This window comes from Microchirus variegatus, assembly GCF_963457635.1.
Source record: "Microchirus variegatus genome assembly, chromosome: 1".
NCBI lineage: Eukaryota > Metazoa > Chordata > Actinopteri > Pleuronectiformes > Soleidae > Microchirus > Microchirus variegatus.
Window position 1 is genome coordinate 2,204,167 of NC_139802.1, and position 19,743 is coordinate 2,223,909.

A 19,743-nucleotide genomic window follows, 5' to 3' on the forward strand; every position below is an offset into this window, starting at 1 on the left:
TTTAAATTTTATTTAATATGCCATTGATGTTTTTTCGTTTGTTTTTTGAAAGTTGATTTTGCACTATTAGGTTATATAAGCGTTGCTTGTTCCATATTCAGTGTTAAAGCAAATCAGTGTAGCAAACTGAGCAATAATTAACATTTTATTCATGCACTTTCTCTTGCTACTTCAAGGCTTGAATCTTTGATTCATTCATTATTTTTATTTTATTTTCAAATTTATTATTAGCCTGTGGAAAAAGTTTTTCTATTTGCAGAAGGCTGCAAATAGAAAAGAGGCATTACATTTTTATCCATCCATTATCTACCGCTTATCCTGTATTTAAGGTGCATTCAATTTTTATTTAAATTTTATTTGATATGCCATTGATATTTATTTTATTATTATTATTATTATTTGAAACTCGATTTTGCATGTCACTATAAAGTTATATAAGCCTTGCTTGTTCAATATTCAATGCAAAACTTGTTTGGGTCCCTATTAAAAGGTTAATTTGTTCAACCTTGGCCCGCGGCTTTGTTCAGTTTTAAATTTTGGCCCACTCTGTATTTGAGTTTGACACCCCTGCTTTAGAGGATCAAGCGCCACCAAAGTGGGACACAGGGACTCTTTCCCTTCTCCTTCCATCATTTTCCTGTTGAATACCAGGTCAAAGATCACAGGTGTCTGTGTCTCTCCCTCTAGTTTCCTGTCTCACTGTGTGCATTTCCTCTATCCTCTTTCCAGCAAAATATCACATTAGGCCACTTTCTGTGCATGAAGTCACGCATTGAGATTTTTTTTAAAACCATACCAGACACACTGAATGATTTAAACGACCATGTTGCTCATGCATAGGCTGAAATAATTTGACGTGATTATGCAAAAAGTAACAACACATTTCCAATCAGGCCAGAAAATGATATATGGATTTCTTTGTGGTGTTCAGTAATGTGATGAACGTTTCCTATATATGTCTAAATTCACCTTTATCTTGCTTTCTACCAATCTTATCCCTCTCTACTTCTCTCTCTCTCTCTTACTCTCTCAGTCAGGATATAGGTGTTGTCCAGTGCAAAGGAAGGAAATTCTGTCACTTAGAACAATGGGCCTGTTTCTCTATCTATAGACCCAGAGCTGCTGAGAACACAGGGAGAGAAGGGCAGCACAATTCGTCCACTTTAAACGAGGAGAACGAGAAGAAAAAAGGGCACTTTATTTCAGGGAAAAATGGACAAGTAGAAACAGAGACCGAGTGCATGTAGATGTGTGTGACGAGTTCAGGTCCTCGGAAAATGGGATTTCAAGGAGAAGGAAACATATAACGGTGTTGGATTACTTTGAGTTGCGTATTAGGATTAAACTGGTGAAGGACAATCATAACACACGGTAGAAGGATCAGAAGCATCTGTGGGTAAGTTTGTTTTGTTTTCGCCGATCTGACACCTAAAAGCACTTTTGTTTCTATTTTATACTGTTTATACGAGGACAGGGTGCTTATTAAAAATGTGGCCTTCTCTGTCTTGAATGACAACAGTACATTTTTAAGGTGTGGACACACGTACCAGCATATGACCTGATTTTTATAAATCTTACCAAAGTAGTTTACCAAAGAACTGCAATCCACTACCATTCGATCTCTAAATTCCACATCTTAAAGGGGGAAAAAGCAAGTGTGATGCTCAAAGTTTGGTGATACTTTCCATAGAAGTCAGACTGAGAAAGGGACAGGCAGTGACCTTTGGAGTGGGTTTTTCCCTGTCACTGCGACAGCTGGACTCGAGTCCGACTAAACACGCTTCCTGTTTGAGAATGGGGAATACACACCAGGGTTTTCAGGGGCTGGTGGGAGGTGGGGGAGATTATTATTATTCTTCTTGTTTGCTTTCACCATGTTGACAACCTGCTGCAGGTATCCTGTTATTATTTTTTTGGACGGTGACATCACCCTATTGTTATATTGTTCAATCCTGGCATTGCTGCAACACATTCATAACTAGTGTGTGTGTGGGGGGGGAGGGGGGGGATTGAAGGCGAAATGTCACTCACAGTGTGTTGATATAGAGCAAATAAATGTATTGAAAAATCCACATTTCTCCTTAATGTCTTTGTGTGTCAGATGGAGGGGTCTGGCAGTCCTCGTTTCAGAAAGCTCCATTTCCCAGTGGGCCTGTGGATCAACTCACCCAGGAAACACTTTGCCAAGCTCGGCGGTCGCTGGCCGAGCGCTCTGTCTGTCAAGTCAGTTTTGTTAAGTTGTCAAAATATTCATCCCCGTTTTGCTTCCATGTCGTGCATATTCAGTCCCAGGTTAAACGCCAGCTATTGTCTGGTTGCCTGATAAGTATTGTTGAGTGAAGAGTTTATGTTCTGATGTCATCTTATCAGAGGTGGAAAAAGTACAAAAATACTGCACTCAAGTAAAAGTACGCAATACTTTGATGAAATATTACTCAAGTAGAAGTAAAAAGTAGTTCATTTGAAATGTACTTTAAGTAAAAGTTACTTAGTTACTTAGTTGCGTGACACAGGATATTACGTCACTTTTGTCACGCATATTTTCCCCCTGTAGGTCTTCATTGTGCTGAATTTTTATTTTTACTCTGTAACGGATAGGATTTATAAAGTAACTAAGTACAATACTTGAGTCAATACATACTCAAGTAAAATAGAAAATCCTGATTTAAAAAAAAATACAAAATACACAAAAAAAGTATTCAATAATTTCCACCTCTGCATCTTATCTCACTTCCACTGTCATTTGTATCCTTTCGACGTCGTAATCTTTCCGCGTTTTATTTCAGTCCTTGTTTGTCAACCATAATTCACAGCTGACTGCTCGCTTCCTCTCTCCTTCCTCTCCTCCTCCTCCTCCATCTGTCTTCCCCCTCCTCCGTCGTTACCAGGTCGACCACCAGCTCTGACGCAGCCTCTCTCCACGAGGCCCCCTCTGCTCCTTCCTCTTCCCTTTCGAACTCCACCCACTCGCTGGCTTCCCCTGCCCCATCCCCGTCTCCCTCCCCAGCCTTCCTCAGGCCCCGGCCCGCCGCCCCCCAGTCCCGCACAAAGCGCCTTTCCCACCTCTTTCTGCGGGGGCGCTCCAACAGCGACCGAGACAGGGCAGTGGGTGAGAGGGAGAGGGAAGTTTGGGCACACTCGGCTGCTCCCTCCTCCCACCATTACGTGCCCCCTGCCTCCTCCTCGGCCCCAGGCCTGATCAAGATCTATGGGGATGCCTTGTCCAGTGGAGCCAACTATCGCTCTCTGTTGGCCAACATCCACTCCACAGCCAGGCAGCTCATCGTCCAGGTCATCACTCGCTACACAGAGAGAGAGAGGGAGGAAACAGATGACGCAGGTATGACAGGGGGAAAACCTCTTTTTCATCTGGACCTCTGATGTAATCCATTACTCGGAATTGTTTGCTGATCATTTTTTTTGTTGGCAACAGAAAATGACTTAACGTAATCATAAACAGCAGTGTTACAGAAAAATAATTACCCCATCGCCTCTTCCTCACTTCCTCCATTACCTTCTAGTCGTCCAAAAACACAGCCCCGAGGACTTCCTATTGTGTGATGTCATCGGAAAGCCCATCCAGCAGCCAGATGGAGCGTTCAAATGGGAGACAGAGTGCCGGAGAAGCGTTGCCCCGTGGGAATGTCCCTTGCTGTTAGTGGACATGTGGCGGCCTAAGGATGGATTCGAGCGGCGCTTTGAAATCCAACGGAGAGAAGACTATGAGAGAGAGGAAAAAGAGAGAGAGAGGGAGGGAGAGAATTACCAAGGTATGTGTTAAACTCAGCACACAGGTATGCGACCGCGGGTCAAACCGACCCGTGACCCGAACTGATTTTTTTCTGGCCTGGGCAACAGGTGTGCGCTGGCGGCGGACCAGGATGTCATCAGGAAGCGGGGCAGAGGACAGCGAGCGCGGTCACCGCGGAAGGAACACGGAGCTCAGGAGGAGCATCAGCGACATGAACCTGAGTCTGCGGCGTCGCCAGGGCAACCACGTCGGCGGCGAAGCGCGTGGCCCTGGCGGCCAGGCCAGCAACAATGGCGGCGTGCAGGACCGGAAGAGCATCGTGAGCATGATCAGCCCGCAGCCAGGAGAGGTAACGATGAAGACGCGGTGAGGAAGAACGGAAAGAACGGTGGTTTTTCTTTCCTTCCGATCGTCATGTCTCAACCTGCTATTTTCAGAACAGGGCGTCGAAGGTTCAGGCAAAGGTCGGGTGGACGAACCAGTCGGCGGAGGATGAGAGAGATTACTCCACCTGCGACCTGGAAGTGATGTCACAGAGTTTGATTCTGCCGCCCACAGACCGGCCATACTTCCTGTTGCTGCAGGGCTATGACCAGAGCAAGGTACGACATGCTGACAGATGATATCACACACACACACACACACACAAATGCACCAAAACAACGCCCACACACACACACACACACACACACACACACACACACACATTCTTGTACTTGCTGCATACTGAGGACCAGCATTTCCACTTTATAAATCAACACAATTACAAATATCTACTTCATGAATGACATTTATATAGAACTACTGGTTGCAGTACCATAAAATGTCTGCAGGTAGAGCCCCAGAGCAAAAAGGGCTGGAAAACTGTTTCGATTTTTTTTTTTTTTTTTGGTCAAATTTTTTACAAAAACATCATACTGAAACTATGTCGACCAAAATGTAAAAAAAAATTGGACCAAATATTTTTGGTCCAAAATTTGAAAAAAAATAAAAAAATAAGAGGAAATTTGACAAAAAAAAATGTTGTCAAAAATTTGACAAAAAAAAATGTTGTCAGAATTTGACAAAAAAAAATGTTGTCAAAAATTTGACAAAAAAAATTTGGTCCAAAATTTGACAAAAAAAATTTGGTCCAAAATTTGACAAAAAAAATTTGGTCCAAAATTTGACAAAAAAAATTTGGTCCAAAATTTGACAAAAAAAAATTGGTCCAAAATGTTACCCAAAATTTTTGGTCCAAAATGTTACCCAAAATTTTTGGTCCAAAATATTACCCAAAATTGTTGGTCCAAAATGTTATTAAGTGATTTCAATGAAAACAAAGTGAGGACCGTCCAAAATGTCCTCACTCTGTAAAAATGACCTCACTTTGTTGGTTAAAAAACCCTCACTGGTCCTCAGTATGCCGCAAGTACAAGAGCACACACACACACACACACACACACACACACACGTACGCTAACACATCAAAACAGTGACGTATACATGGATGTGCATATATGGACCACATACAGAGGCGCAGCTTGTGAACAGGCAGGGCAGGCAACTGCTTGGGGCCCCCGAGCCGATAGGGGGGCCCCCGACACTCGGAGCCTGAGGGCTGTTTTTACTGAAATGTGCAGTGACCAGCCGCCTCCCCGTCCCCCTTAAACAACAATGACATCTCAGTAGTAAACCTCCCTAAAGGGGCCCCACCTCACTTTAACCTGTGTGAAGTTATCGTTCTGCAAGTTGGAAAATGAAGAGGATTATTTACAGTGTAATGCATATCTTTTTTACTCAGTTTATATATGTTTTTTTTCAGTTATTTACAGTATTTTATTGTTCTATATATTTATATTGTTTTATAATGTGGGTTCTTTACAGTGTAGTGTATTTTTTTTACTAAGTTTATATAGTTTTTTACAGTATTTTATTGTTCTTTACATTTATATTTTCACATACTTTTTAATTACAAGGTTTTTCCATGTTATTTCATTCATTTTGAAAAAAAAAATATTTTGAAGTCATACATTTTTCATTGGTGTCAGATTATTTGTAACATAATGGTGATGAACACTGGTTGGAAGGAAGGGCCCCCTGGGAATTTTTCCCTAGGGCCCCTAAAGACTCTAGAATCGCCTCTGACCACATATGCAATCCGACAGGCAAGCTGTAGAGCAATAATTCCCAAAGAGTGTTCTCGCAGCCCCCTTGTGGATAATGAAGGTACTGGAGGTAGGTCGAGAAAGGTCATTATTTCAGTGGGAATTGCTCAACAGCGCTTTTTCACGTCCAATACCGATACTGATATTGCAGCACGGAATGTCTATCAATACCAATATCATTATGATACAGTATTTTAACTAAATTACACTATTTCTTTCGCTTTTTTTTCCCCTTTATTTCAAAATATGTCTACATGATCACTGCAACTTGGCAAACATATACTCACATCCTGGTCACATGACATTGGCGGTGCACATCTCTTTACAGCCCATGCTCGGTGTTTGGGGATGGTTCGCGGATTTTATACCTTTCTTGTCACAACATCCAGTGATTTTGAGTAATAGTGGACGGATATCAATACTGAATATCATATACGGCTCATCCCTAATTTCCAGATGTGTTATACATATACATATTTCTTGTAATTGGTGGGGGATCAAAGGTGATTAAAGGTTTTGCTGGTCCACGAATTCAGATTCTAAATTGGGTGGCTTCATCTGTAACTTTGGGAATTCGCCGCTTGTGGGGATTTGTGAAGAGGTCCATGCGTGCACACGCTGTACACATCATGACATCATACCTGCATGTCTGTAATCGCCACATACCATCGGGGTTTCCGTCGCTCTCCGAGCCTCTCCCATTCAGCATCCAGCACAAAAACAGCGTCGGAGCAGCACAATGCCTCAACCTTTTCTCCGTCCGAGGCACAAACCCCTCTGTGTGCAGACACTCCATCCCGCACAATGACCTCACACAGGTTCCCATTGTAGCAAACTGTGACACACTTCATACCTTATCAGCTTCTGTTGAGCCCAGCATCTGTTAGAAGATGAATATAAACCATAACACGGCAAAGATAACAGACCTCCCTGACGTTCTGCTGCTCTCCACTGTGTGTTTTGTTCAGGACTTTGTTTTGTACATCATGGCGGGACACACTCATGTGTTTGGACGAAAGCCCACGATGAGAGAGAGGGAAAAGGACAGAGAGAGGGAGAGGAAAGGGAAGAGGCCGCTGAAGGTGGACACATTCCTCTCTGCTCCTGATCTTTTGGCCCGACATTTACTAGTGAGGAGAGACGCAGCCGTTCCCGAGACGCCCACCGGACAAGGTAACGGCACCGTCTCGGAGGTCCACGGCACATCCAGTAGGATGTCCGACAAGTTTGAAAAATGGCAGGCAGTTAACTCACGTTTCCACGCACTGTGTACAAGCAAAACTGAGGAGAATTCTCGCAGCGTTTGATTCATTTCATGAACTGAACTAATCTCGTTTTTTCTCTCAGCTCTAATGCGGCCCTTCAGGGGAGGTGCGGTGACACACAACGGAGTGGCCCTTTATCGAGAGACGGTCCTAAAGCCCGGGGATGTGATTGGTCTTGGGAACCATTTCCTTTTCCTGTACCGTGACCCCCGCGTCACCCCGGCGCCACCGCTGGCGCTGACTCTGCCATGGCAGGCTGACGCCTCCACCACCTGCTGCCCCTCAGGACTGGTGGACAGACAGGAGGCTCTGAGACAATACCTGGGATCAACTGAGGCAGTTTTAAAATTCCATCCCCGCCACGCGGACGCCTTGTTACAGGTAGGACGAGCAGGAAACCATATAAACTTTTGTAGTATTTGGTATACTGACCATTTCTATCCGTCTCTCTTCTCACGTAGGAGATCATCTCCAAAAATCCATCTCCAGACTCTGGTGGTGGACCTTTGGCCCCCGCTTATCTCCTGTCAATCATGATAGATCACGCCTCCAAACACCTGGACCCTGATCTCACACCACAGATATTACTCAAGTCGGCCAATCTAATTAAAGAAATTGTCTGGGTAAGTTAGACGCGTAAATTAAAAATTGATATGTGGGGTTCCCTCGTGGACAACCGAGCATGACAAATCCAGCAAATGAGCCTTTGTTGTATGTCATTTCCACTCTCTATCTCTCATTTCCTGTCATTTCTTCAAACAATAGCAAGCGACGACAGCCTTGTGGATTTCTGAGAGTGTAATTTACAATTTGGACACAGCAGTGCTGTGAGTAAAGTAATGATTCCATCATGTTTTAATAAAGACGTTGTTGCGTTAAAGGCTCTCCCTAGAGCCAGTGTTGGATTCGTCCATTCTGGGCAACTGCACAAATATGGCATTACAACATGGTGGGGTGTGGAGTAGGATTCCAATGTAATAAAAATGGCCTCATCTTAGATAATGAAAATACAACTGTTCTTAAAGTTCAGGTCATAATGAATTAATGGAAACACTACTATACAATGGGCCAATTCCAATTCCTATCTTAACCCTCAAGCTCAACCCTTAATCTTAACTGGCCCTCAAAACCAAGTGTTGAGGGTTATTTCGTCACTTAGAAATGGGACACCCCTTAAATGCAGATACGTCTTCAGACTGTAGGGGGCAGAATAACGCGAAAGCTGCGTCCAGTCTGTCAAAAAAGAAGAACACATTTACGTCAGGATTATTTATTACGATCCGTTTGTCAGTCAAGTTATTAGGTTGTCAGTTAGTTATAAGATGATACTCATACAAATATTCAGCTGACAGTTACCACACACCACGACTTATTGAAAAGTAAACCATAGCAAACGATCGCTTGTCCGCACAAAAGATCGTAAACGCAACGTATGTTACGCAACAATGACGTCAGTAATCCATAATATGGGCCTAAACTAAGATAATACAATGGTTTTCATCATTTTTATATCTCTATTAACAAAGAAAATACTTCATTTGTAGCGTAATCGTTTCACTGCTTATGTCAAAACACGCAATGCATTCTGGGTAGCCCTTGCTCCCAAGGGTGGTTTCGGAAATCTCAATATTGAGGGCGATACAGCCCTTAAAATTACCCCTCAACTTAATTTTTCTGAGAATCGGGACAGCATTTTTGAGATTGAGGGTTAAGCAAGGAATTGGAATTGACCCATACTCTATTCAGTTACTTATGATAGATCCCACATAAAATCTGCACACTGGACCTTTAAAGGCGCAATCTTATCGCGCTAACATTTGCTCAAAACAAGATAAAACAGTGTGTAGTCCTTATGCCAATACATTTTGTAAGTATGAGGTCATGAACCAAAGATAGGGCAGATTCCGACTCGATAGCGATGCCACATTGAATGATATCGGATTACGGCTGTAGTTGTTGTGTGAAACGTTTGCTACTTGGTAAACCTGAGGGTGATAGAGTGTACATATCCATTTCACTAAATACTTAAGTTAAAAGCTAAAAATGTCAATCCGATGATGGTAATAGAGCAAAAGTCAGGTGATCACCACAATCATCACGATTCATTCTTGTGGGAACACTGAATATCACTCTGCGCCAAATTGGACTACATTTCTTAAAAATAGATTTTGAGATATGTCAGTCTGGACCGCAGTCTTGGACCAACAGGACAGATGTCAGACATCCAGAAATGCGATGCTATGGCTAGAAGACAAAAGCACAGAATCTAAATATTTGATATACTCTGTGTTATGATATGATAAAATATCCCAGAGGTGCAAGACTAGACAAGAGCAAGTGAAGTGTGAGTCGCGTTGGGATGGTGTTGCACAGCCGCGACCACACTTAAACAAGCTTGGCAGGAAAACATCAGGTAGACAGATTGAGATTGCCACATTCGCTCAGACAGAGAAACCAGCAGACAGACAGACAGACAGACAGACAGACAGACGTGTGCCCTTCACTGTGGCCTGCTAGGTTGTGGACACGAGCGAGGATGAGCTGATGTCACTTCCCTGCTGCTGGAAAATGTGCCGTAATTGTCCTGGCTGCAGGGTGAGACACTGCTCCCTCTCCTCCACCCCCACACTGAGCTGAAATGTCTCTCCTCTCTTCTGTCTCCAACTCTCTTTACAGGATAACATTAAGGAATTTGGGGATAAGCATCCCACGCAAAAGTAAGAGCATTTTTGTTCTACGTCATGTTTTCCTCTGTTTAGAGATCTCCCGCTGAGTGATTCACGATACATTTGTACTTCGGCTGTTATGTCTTTGGTGGATTTTTGCGGTGTGATGAAAGTACTATATGAAAGAAATGTCGGAAAAAATGGCCCAAACTCTGTTGGGTAATACTGACTTGGTCTATTTTTGACTCGTAGAATAGTGTGTTTCTCTTTTTACAGCCCTGACAAATCAATGACAGGGGAATGTTCACAATGGTTTTACAGCTAATAAAACACTGTAATAATGTTATGTCAAGTTCGACAGAGCAAGAGGCGGAGGTCAGCACACCCAACGTCCAGAAACTGTCGTCCGACCTCCGGCCCCTGATGTTCTGGATGTCAAACGCGACGGAGCTTCTTAACTTCTTCCAGGTCAGAGTGGAAACCATGGAGCGAGAGTGGGAGTTTGAAGGTGAGAGTGCTTTAAAAGCAACGGAAAAAACATCCACGGGGAAATAATTAAAGGTGCATTATGTAATAAAGCATAAAATCCTCCTAATATGTCACAGAGACTCAGGAATAATGTTCATATAACAAACTGTGTGATTAAAAAAAAACATTTTGCAGACTGCAAATCATTAATGTTTTGAAATCATGTTTTGGCATGTGGCGCCACCTACCGCCGTCTACCAATCATTGCAGTCAGTAGAGTCTCGGCTGCCGAGCAACCACGGGTTGCTAGTTACGTCTGAAAACCAAACCTAAAAGACCTCTGTGTTTTGAATTTGAGTGTAGTAACTGTTTTTGGCCACATTCTTACATATGGCGCCTTTAATTGTGACACAAAGTCTTTCATTTGTTTGATTATTGTCATGTTTGTTTTTAAAAAAGCCCCCGGGGACCCAGTTTTGACAGCTGACATGGACACCTGCTCAGAAGCTCTGGCACAGCTGGATGATGTCATTATGCACACCTTCCAGCAGTGTGTGTATCACCTCACCAAGGTACCGACAAAACAAGACCAAAACACAAATACATGCTAGCGGTTTTTTTTTTTTTTTTACAGTACATTACATTCTAATTTCCACTATATATTGTTTTTACAATTAGCCTCCAAATATCATCACACTGGAATGATACTGTGACGGTGACTAAACATCGGAAAACCACTAACCATTAAATTTCGCAGAGACACAGCCAAATGTCTTTCTTAAGACTAAATACTTATTTTTGTTGTTTACCAAGCTCTTTCTGGAGCTGTCTAACCACCACCCACAATTTATTTAAATTTTTTCCAGCTGTGAGCATCTCCTTCCTATCCTTTTTTCTTGTGGGAGAATAATGTGCTTCGACAGCACACTCAAAAACCAACTGTTTTCAGAATGCACACTGTCTCATCTCGGTATGCAGCCGTACTTCACTTAGTCACTTTTCCAGAGTAAACATACTGCACACTGAAAACCTGATGGATAGACTGGTGATTTATATTAAATTTCAGGTATTTCATATTGGCATACTAACATGTGGACTTGTATAAAACAATGGTGGAAATCAATAAAACTAATTGTCTTTTGTATGTAACACTTATTTGGCAATGCATGTGACAGCAGTTGAGACATTTTTAAGTGTTGACCTCCGAGAGGAAGTCACTCATGAATGTCTGAACAAAATTCCAGGGCTGCTTGTTCAGTATTTGTTGATATATTTTTTTCTGCTGTGACCAAAATAGTTTATCAAACTCACGTTGAGCAACACTACTATGATTAGACTTCCGTCCGTCCAGCCAATCCCAGCTTAAAGTATTAGGCTTTCTGAAGTGTGGTTGTACTGACCAAGTCTCAGTAAATCACGCTAGGGGGGAAAGCAGATTGGGACACAGATTGTTTGAAATACAATACAGTAAGTGCTTTTCAAACTTCAGTTTCCAGTCAGCAAATGTATTCTTAAGATGAGCTGGCGATGAGACAAACACAACCACACGGAAATCCAAGCTCTCTCCCTTTAATCTGTGTTTTTGTAATTTAATATGCAAATATAATAAATAAATAAATAAATAAATAACTCATGCTTCCGTCCCGTCTGCCCGCAAAGACCCTGTACTCACTACTTCCAGCTCTCCTGGACACCAATCCGTTCTCCGGCGAGGAGAAAGAGAAGGAGAAAGATGGAGCTGGGGGTACAGACGGAGAAGAAAAACGAGGAGAGGAAGGAGAGGTGGACGACGTGTCCGCCCTGCCGCCGACAGTCGCCGGGCTGGTGGATGTGTATCGCTGCTCCCTCATGCTTTCGCGGGAAGCGTGTCTATCCCCGCCTCTCACCTCCCAAACCTTTGGCTATCTCTTCTTTTTCACCAACACCTCCCTGCTCAATACTTTGTTGGAGAGAGGTGAGAGGGCACCCTAACCCTAAAGTGTCAAATCTTTAATAGCATTCATAGGGTGATAATAAATATAGTTGAGGTCTTATCAAACAAATGAAGGTACAGTGTCAAAAAAAACCTTATTGTTTATTTAAAGGTGCATTATGTAATAAATCATAAAATCCTCCTAATATGTCACAAAGACTCAGGAATAATGTTCATATAACAAACTGAACTCACCAACAACAACAGTACAGACAAAATATTTGCATTAAAAAAAATATTTTGCAGCCTGCAAATCATGTTTATGTTTTGAAATCATGTTTTGGCACGTGGCGCCACCTACCGCCGTCTACCAGTCATTGCAGTCAGTGGAGTCTCAGCTGCCAAGCAACCACGGGTTGCCAGTTACATCAGAAAACGAAACCTAAAAGACCTCGGTATTTTGAATTTGAATGTAGTAACTGTTTTTTGGCCACATTCTTACATATGGCACCTTTAGTCTCTGTTTTTTCGACGTCTGTTCTGAAGCCTTGAAATTGCAACTAGAAATTCACATCACACTGTTAATTGCACTGGTGTCACATGTGTGCCATGCTTTATTGTCTATTTTCCATTCTCTAAATGGGAACATCATTTCCAAATTTGACATCATATTCATTGACGAAGAGCTAAAACTAGTGACATTATGAATAAGTGAGAAGTATAAACTAATTTTCCCAAACTTCTTTTTGTAACCAGTGGAGTCGCCCCCTGGTGTGTAGTCTATGTTTAAAAATCCTCAGATCTTAATGTGGACTGAGGCTGAAGCTACATGATCCTCTTAGATAACAGAATAATCGAAAAATAACCCATAAAAACAAGTTTTAAGATATGTATTTCTTTGTTCACTCCCACACTGAATGAACTACTTTTTTTTTTTTTTTTTTTTAGATGGATTGTTCTCCTGGTCCAGAGCTGTCCAGATTAGAACAAACTTGGACCTGGTTCTGGATTGGCTACAAGGGGCGGGATTAGGAGACATTGCCTCAGAGTTTATGAAGAAACTGTCCATCACAGTCAACTTCCTGTGCATTCCCAAGACGCGACTGATCCAGGTGACACAGATGACGCTCTGCCTCATTCCCTCCCTCTGCTTAAAAGAACATCAGCTAACATGCTAACATTAACCTCTTGCCTTGCAGTCATCTTGGTCTAGTCTACAGGACGACCATGTCTTGTTAAGCCCCTCCCAGCTGCACCATCTGCTCACCCATTACAAGCTGGGACCAACCAGAGCTCCACCTGGATCCTGGGCCCCCCCATCAGGCACAGAGCTAAGCGGAGGTAAAAACGACGTGACTAGTAACAGATATATTTAAAGCTGCAGTTCGTAACCTCTGGGGAGTTTTGTTGTTGATGTGATTACTCTGCCCCCGTTTGGTCTTCGTAAACACAGAAATGACGTAACGTTGTTTGTATTAGATTAAGATTAAGATTCCCTTATCTCTGCATTTTAACCCATCTGTGAGTTAGTGAACACACACAGCACACGGTGAGGTACATGCTAACCCAGAGCAGTGAGCTGCCTGCGCTTCAGCGAGGGCAGTGAGGGGGTCAGGTGCCTTGCTCAAGGGCACTTCAGGGTTCGAACTGGCTATCCTCCAGTCCCAAGCTTGAAGCCCTAACCACTAGGCCACAGCTACCCCAAATGCTACGCTACTGACAGTCACTCTCAAGCAATAATATCAGACCTGACCTGAGGGAGTGTTTGTTTGTATACAGCAGCAGCACAGGGGCAGGTGGTTTTGAGCAGTAGAATTCACTTTGTGTAGGCACTCCTTTGTGTTTTCACTCATACTCCAACCACTTTGATGCTATCTCACTTTACTAGCTCAATGTTGTCGTTGCCTCCATCTGTCTTGACATAAGCAGCGTGAGAATAATAGAGCAGGAGCGACACAAGATCTTAACATACTGAGAAACACAGAGGGTCATATGGAGCTGACAGACATTCTGTGAACTCATTGGACATTTGTTTGTATATTAAAAGTTACACATTGTAGTTTTAATATGATAAGACATAACATAATGATCAAACTGTCCTGCTGGATCAGCTGTTAGTAACCCATCTCTTGTGTCCTCATCTCACCAAGACATCTTTGAGAGTTTCCTGGACCATCCTCCGCTAATCCTGCCAAACGAGACTCCACGCCTCGACCTCTCTCAGCCAATCCCGAGCCCCGAGCTCCAAAAGGAAGTGACGCGTCTCCGCACCTTCTTGTGGGGACTCGACCAGGACGAGCTCCCTGCCAATCAGAGGACTCGGCTTTGAGGCAGCCTGTATTTGTCTCGTTATGGGTGTCTCACGGAAGTCAAAATGATATCACCAGATAAGACAAACTGCATAAAATCCAAACTGGACACGTGTTCTTCATTTTGTTGCATTGGCTTTTCCTTTGGTTTTTGGATGACAGTTCAATATCAGTACATATATTCACATGGGTATTTTCAATTAAAACACATGTATTGGCTTTGGTCTTTATAGAATTAATTTTAAAGCAGGGAATAAAACTCTATATCTGTTGGGCAATGTGTTAAGATTTACTCTTTAACTTTGCTTCCATGTATGTTTTAAAAGTACTTTTAATTAAACCCTGAATTCTAAATCTAGCTTCTACATAATCTCTGACAAGCTTGTTGCCTACAGCAGGGGCTTCTAAAGGCTTGGCAATCAACTTTAGCATCAACACCAAATAAACAGTCCACCAGGTGGCGTTGCAGGACTCATTCCTCTCTGACATTAAATGATGAGTGTGCAGGTAGAATTTGCTCGAGTTAGGAGCCGATCACACAACATCACATTGTCATGTGTTCCAAAGACACATTCTCATTTCCTGTAATAATAGGAGCATTTGATGCAGGGCCGTGACTCAAGCAGACAAACGGGGACCATGGCGACCGCACACAAAAGTTACCTTTACCTAGGTAGGCTGTCGTAAAAAAAAAAGGTCAAAGCTGGTGACTTCAGAGCAGGGGAGACTTTAATTTCCCTTTGGTCGGTATGACACATTAAAGTGGTTTGTGGGGGGGGGGGGGGGGGTGGGGTATCCCGTTTCACGGATGCGGTTTAATGCCCCGACTCTTTCAAAACAAATACAGCTCATTAAGAATAAATGTTCAACTGGTTGTCATGAGCCGACAGCAGTCGACCCAGTGATATCACTACTAGAAGTGAGTCACGGCTTAACTCGAACTGTCACAGCTTTGTTTTAGCCGCTCAATTTCGCCGTCTAGTCGGGGCGGGGGGGGGGGGGGGGGGTGGGGGGGGGCAGACATCTTTGGAAAACAATTCGCCGCTTTCTTTTGTTTTTGAGAGTGAAGCTCTAGCTGCGGCGTCGACTCAGCAAACGCACGCGAGTTATCATGCTCCTCCTCGGGCGTCCGGCCAAATGGCTTCCTTTCTTCCGGTCAGCTTCACAGATGAATATCCTTTACGGTAAAAAGGCTAAAAGAAAAACAAATCTATCCCGTGAGAGACCACCCCCCCGCCGCCTCCCCTCGAGTGACATCATCACTGTCGCCTTCAGTTCTGTCTCCCCAATTTCTTGCTGTGCTGACATCAAAAAACACGCTGTTGAAAAAAAAGAACCAGTTATAGATTATGAATCACGAGACGCGGCTCCCTGTGGTTACATTTATCAATTAAGTGATTGTAATCACTCTCATTTGAAATTCAGTGCGGTGTATGAGTGAGAGTGAGACTTGTGTTTGTGCGCTAATTTCAACTTTCCCGTAACGCCACACAGATGTAGTAGCTGTATAATTAAACACAGACGGGGCCTCAGTCTGGTTATAGGTCCGCGCTGATCGTTACAGTAGCCTGTGATACAATGACGGTGACCAACGTCTGAGCACTTGTTAAGTAACATGGAAGCTTTAGCGAGCGCGAGTGACACACACATGGTTTTCTGTGATCTCGATCACTGACACAGACACAATTTCACACACACACACACACACACACACTTTCACCCAGTGTTGTGTAGTCACACACACACGCACGCACACGCGCTAACCCTTTGCTAGTCCTAAAACAGGCTCCTGTACCCAGGTGCAGAGTCCCACACCTGTTGTAGCGGCTCTCTGTAATTAGCTCGGCACAATTATCACTGGTGAACACTGGGTGGAGGAGAGGGGTGAGGACAATGGGGGCAGTTATTCTCTCTCCCTATCATCTCCGTCTCCCTCTCTCTCCCTGCCGTCGAGTAATGAAAGATTCTTCCCGTCTTCAAAGGGGACGGAGTTTCCTACAAAACAGCTGAGTCAGAGGAGAGAAGAAAAAAAAGGGGGGATGAAAAGAAACGGAGGAGAACAGTAGGGAGGCGAGCGTGGGTAATGTAATGCTGCTGGTGTGAGGCCCAGTGGACCACAGTGATTGTGTTCATTGTTGCTACACACAGGAGTCATTTTCTAGAAACCCAGAAAAAAGGGCCCAGGCTCTCACACTTAACACTAACAGCTACAAAACTGGCACGGCCCCAGAATCTATTTGTGATCTGGTAACACTTTTACCTGAGCCCTGCGTCATCGCAAAGCCTGCAGTATAAAAGGAGGGTTTTTCAAGACATACGTGAGGGAATAGGAGAGAATACAATGACTGTAGGGCCACGGATTGGAGGCTATGAGACATGTTTTATCGGGAAATCCAAGGGGAAAGTGTGAGGGTTTAAGACCAAAGTAGTCATCCCAGAGATATTGCAGAACCTGGCTTGTCATACCAGTGGGGACCAATAGCAGTTTTATGACTGGGCCTCAAAAGACACAATAGCTCATTTTGGTTTTTCTCACACTGAAAATATATTATTACCGGGGGCCGTACGAGACGTCAGAGTCATCGGAGAGACGGCGAATCAGCGTGGCTGGGCCGTGTGTAAAGGCCAGGAAGGAAACAAGGGAGCAAGGTAGTCGCCGTTAGGTCACAGACAGGCAAAAATGACAGACTGGGGGAGTAGGAATCTTGCGTGAGGTTTGACACAAGGGGAGAGAAGGTCAGAGGTGCTGAGACTGAAATCAGTCATACGCAGACAGACGACAGACTGTGGCTGAGGTCGGAGATGGGGAGACTCATGGATGGAACGGACAGCAGAGCCTCAGTGAGGTGACTAAAAGGCCAAGAGAAAAACTTTGGTCTTCCTCAAGGGACAGATCTGTTTTCCCCCGGATACGTCATCCAAATGTGAAATGCATACATAAACACACAAACTTTTCTCCCTCTCTCTTTTTTTTTTTTTTCGGTGAACACACGCATGCTCCCACACACAAACGCACACAGGGCAAACGCAGGGATATAAAGAACCCCTGTGAGGTCAGATCCTCTGGTCTAAGGGTGTCCACTGTTAGTGGACTTGCCAGCTAAGCCTCACAGTCTCACTGGCAGCTACAACCACCACCACCAACCGCTGTACCCTGCCTTACCCTGCCCTGCCCCGACTGCCTGTCCACTGGCGGCTGTCTGTCCCGGCCTGCTGCTGCTGCCATTGCTGCTGCTTATCCAGAGCAACTGTGCATTTATGTGTGTACCTCTCAAATTGGGACTAGGGGTCCTCTCTTTTTTTAACATGTCCTCATCCACCCTTTCTGTCCTTTCCTTTTCTGTCCTCCCGTCCCTTCCCACCTTCCTGCACTCGCTCAGTATGTTTCTCTCGGGCCAGGGGGCCTGTGGGCCTGTGGGCAGGGGCCTTATTCCATCAGCCTGGGGCTTCTGTTAGAACCTTGTTCCATTTTGCGTCATGGTGTTGACCGAGTAGACCCCACACTTAACTCCCATAGAGCTATGGGGTTGGGCGGCAGGGCGGCCAGTTCAGGCTAACGCGGCCCCGTGTTCAGCGCGGTAATCTGATGGCCGTGTTTATTTTATGTAGCTCGCCTTTGATGGAGCAGAAAAAGTCTTTGGGCTTTTTGTTTCAGCACTTTCTCTGCCAGGTCAGAGGTGCTCGCCGTGGTTACGCTCAGGAAGAATAATATTTGCCCTTATATTCGCTCCAAACAGGCTTTTTTCCATATTAGTGTCAGGGATACTCTCTGAGTTTCTGCCTTCCTCTGATTCGGCACATTGGAGGTGAAGGGTGGCGGGGGGGGGACTGCACCTCAAAGGCAAACGCTCCCTGAAGGATAACGGGGGTGTTCCACAGGTTGTCCCACAAACCTGTTCCTTAAACCCGAGTGACCCCCCCCCCCCACCCCACCTCTCTTAATGACAGTCTGAGAGACAACCCGGCAGCTATATACAGTATATAACTCCTATTAGTGAAGGGAAACACACACATAAACACATGAAAAACATTTCCCTCCTGCTCGGCTGCCCCCAGGCTCCACCTCAGCTGTCAGTTGTCCAAACGTCCCAGGGATTCTTTTTAATGGAGTTACCAAGAAGAAAGTTACCTCTCCTTCTTGTCTGCATGTGCCTTTTTCACTGCCCGACTTCAAAATGTACACACCCACCTTTTTCTGCCTTGTGTCAGCTGTTCCAGATGGGTCGAAAAGCCAGAAAAACCGCACAGAGGGTGTTTGCACATCTAAAAGTTCAGATCAAAGTTTGAAACAGGGTTCATGTTTTCGTTATTGCATCGTTTGATCCAGTTACTTCTGGCAATTTTGGGAGTGCACTGAAGAACTTTGCCCATACATACCTATGGTCTGTCATCATCACCCACGTGTGCTTCTATTTCTCATTGATTGGTTAATAGACGGGTGCAGACACACTCTCTTTAATCCTGCCTCAGCTTTCTTTGAGTTCCGTTTAGTTTATTAGGTTTATTTGCATCGGGGACAGTGAGCAAAATACACAAGTCTGAGTAGGAGAAGAGAGATGCTTTGTACCAGATCTAGCTACATGCTAATTTCCATCTGTATTCCCCGAGTGGGTGTGAAAGTTGCAATCCTCCAAAACGGTGTTTTCGTACTGCAAACAGATTGAACAATTGCACAGTATAATCCCGACAAAGAATACATTCACCTTTTCAGGGCTGTGTGGACATATACATCTGAATTCAGCTATTATTTTCATATATATATACTTTATGCAACATGAGTGAGAATGGACATATTGAAGTGTATGCCACGTTTCTATATCATATAGCTCAAAGCTAAACAGCAACGGAGGAGAGCGTACACATGCATGTTTTAGGGGAGAGTCACGTTCATGCGACAGTCAGATGTGAACTATCGAATCTAATCTGTGTTGAATCAGAAGTGAATTGGAATTGGACACAATGGCTGGTCATTTCAAAGTAGTTCAAGACCACTGTAGTGGTAAATGTGAACTTAAAGTGGACCTAGACCGGAAGTTCCAATTAACGCTATTTTTTAGTGTGTATCTGCGTCATTACCTCGTTTACGAAGCCCTGAAGTTTTGAAACAAATAGTTAATTGCCGAGATTATTGTAATCTCGGGCTCAGCGAGATCTCTGAAAAAACCCGGTCCGGTTACGTAAACAGCATTTCTCCTGAACAGCAGATCCTCCTGCTCCGGGCACTA

The 19,743-nt window shown here is 44.0% G+C and overlaps 1 protein-coding gene across 1 annotated transcript; it reads left to right on the plus strand.

Moving 5' to 3' along the window:
- Window positions 1-1,255: 1,255 nt before the first annotated feature.
- On the plus strand, window positions 1,256-14,674 carry rasip1 (Ras interacting protein 1). Its single transcript, XM_083899210.1, has 16 exons — window positions 1,256-1,396; window positions 2,102-2,223; window positions 2,889-3,340; window positions 3,522-3,770; window positions 3,859-4,100; window positions 4,189-4,353; window positions 6,867-7,071; window positions 7,246-7,544; window positions 7,625-7,786; window positions 9,840-9,880; window positions 10,183-10,337; window positions 10,757-10,869; window positions 11,957-12,251; window positions 13,158-13,321; window positions 13,409-13,550; window positions 14,360-14,674. Exons 2-16 carry the CDS (start codon window positions 2,102-2,104, stop codon window positions 14,536-14,538), a joined length of 2,985 nt encoding a protein of 994 aa, XP_083755336.1. The 5' UTR covers window positions 1,256-1,396; the 3' UTR covers window positions 14,539-14,674.
- The last annotated feature ends 5,069 nt before the right edge of the window (window positions 14,675-19,743 follow it).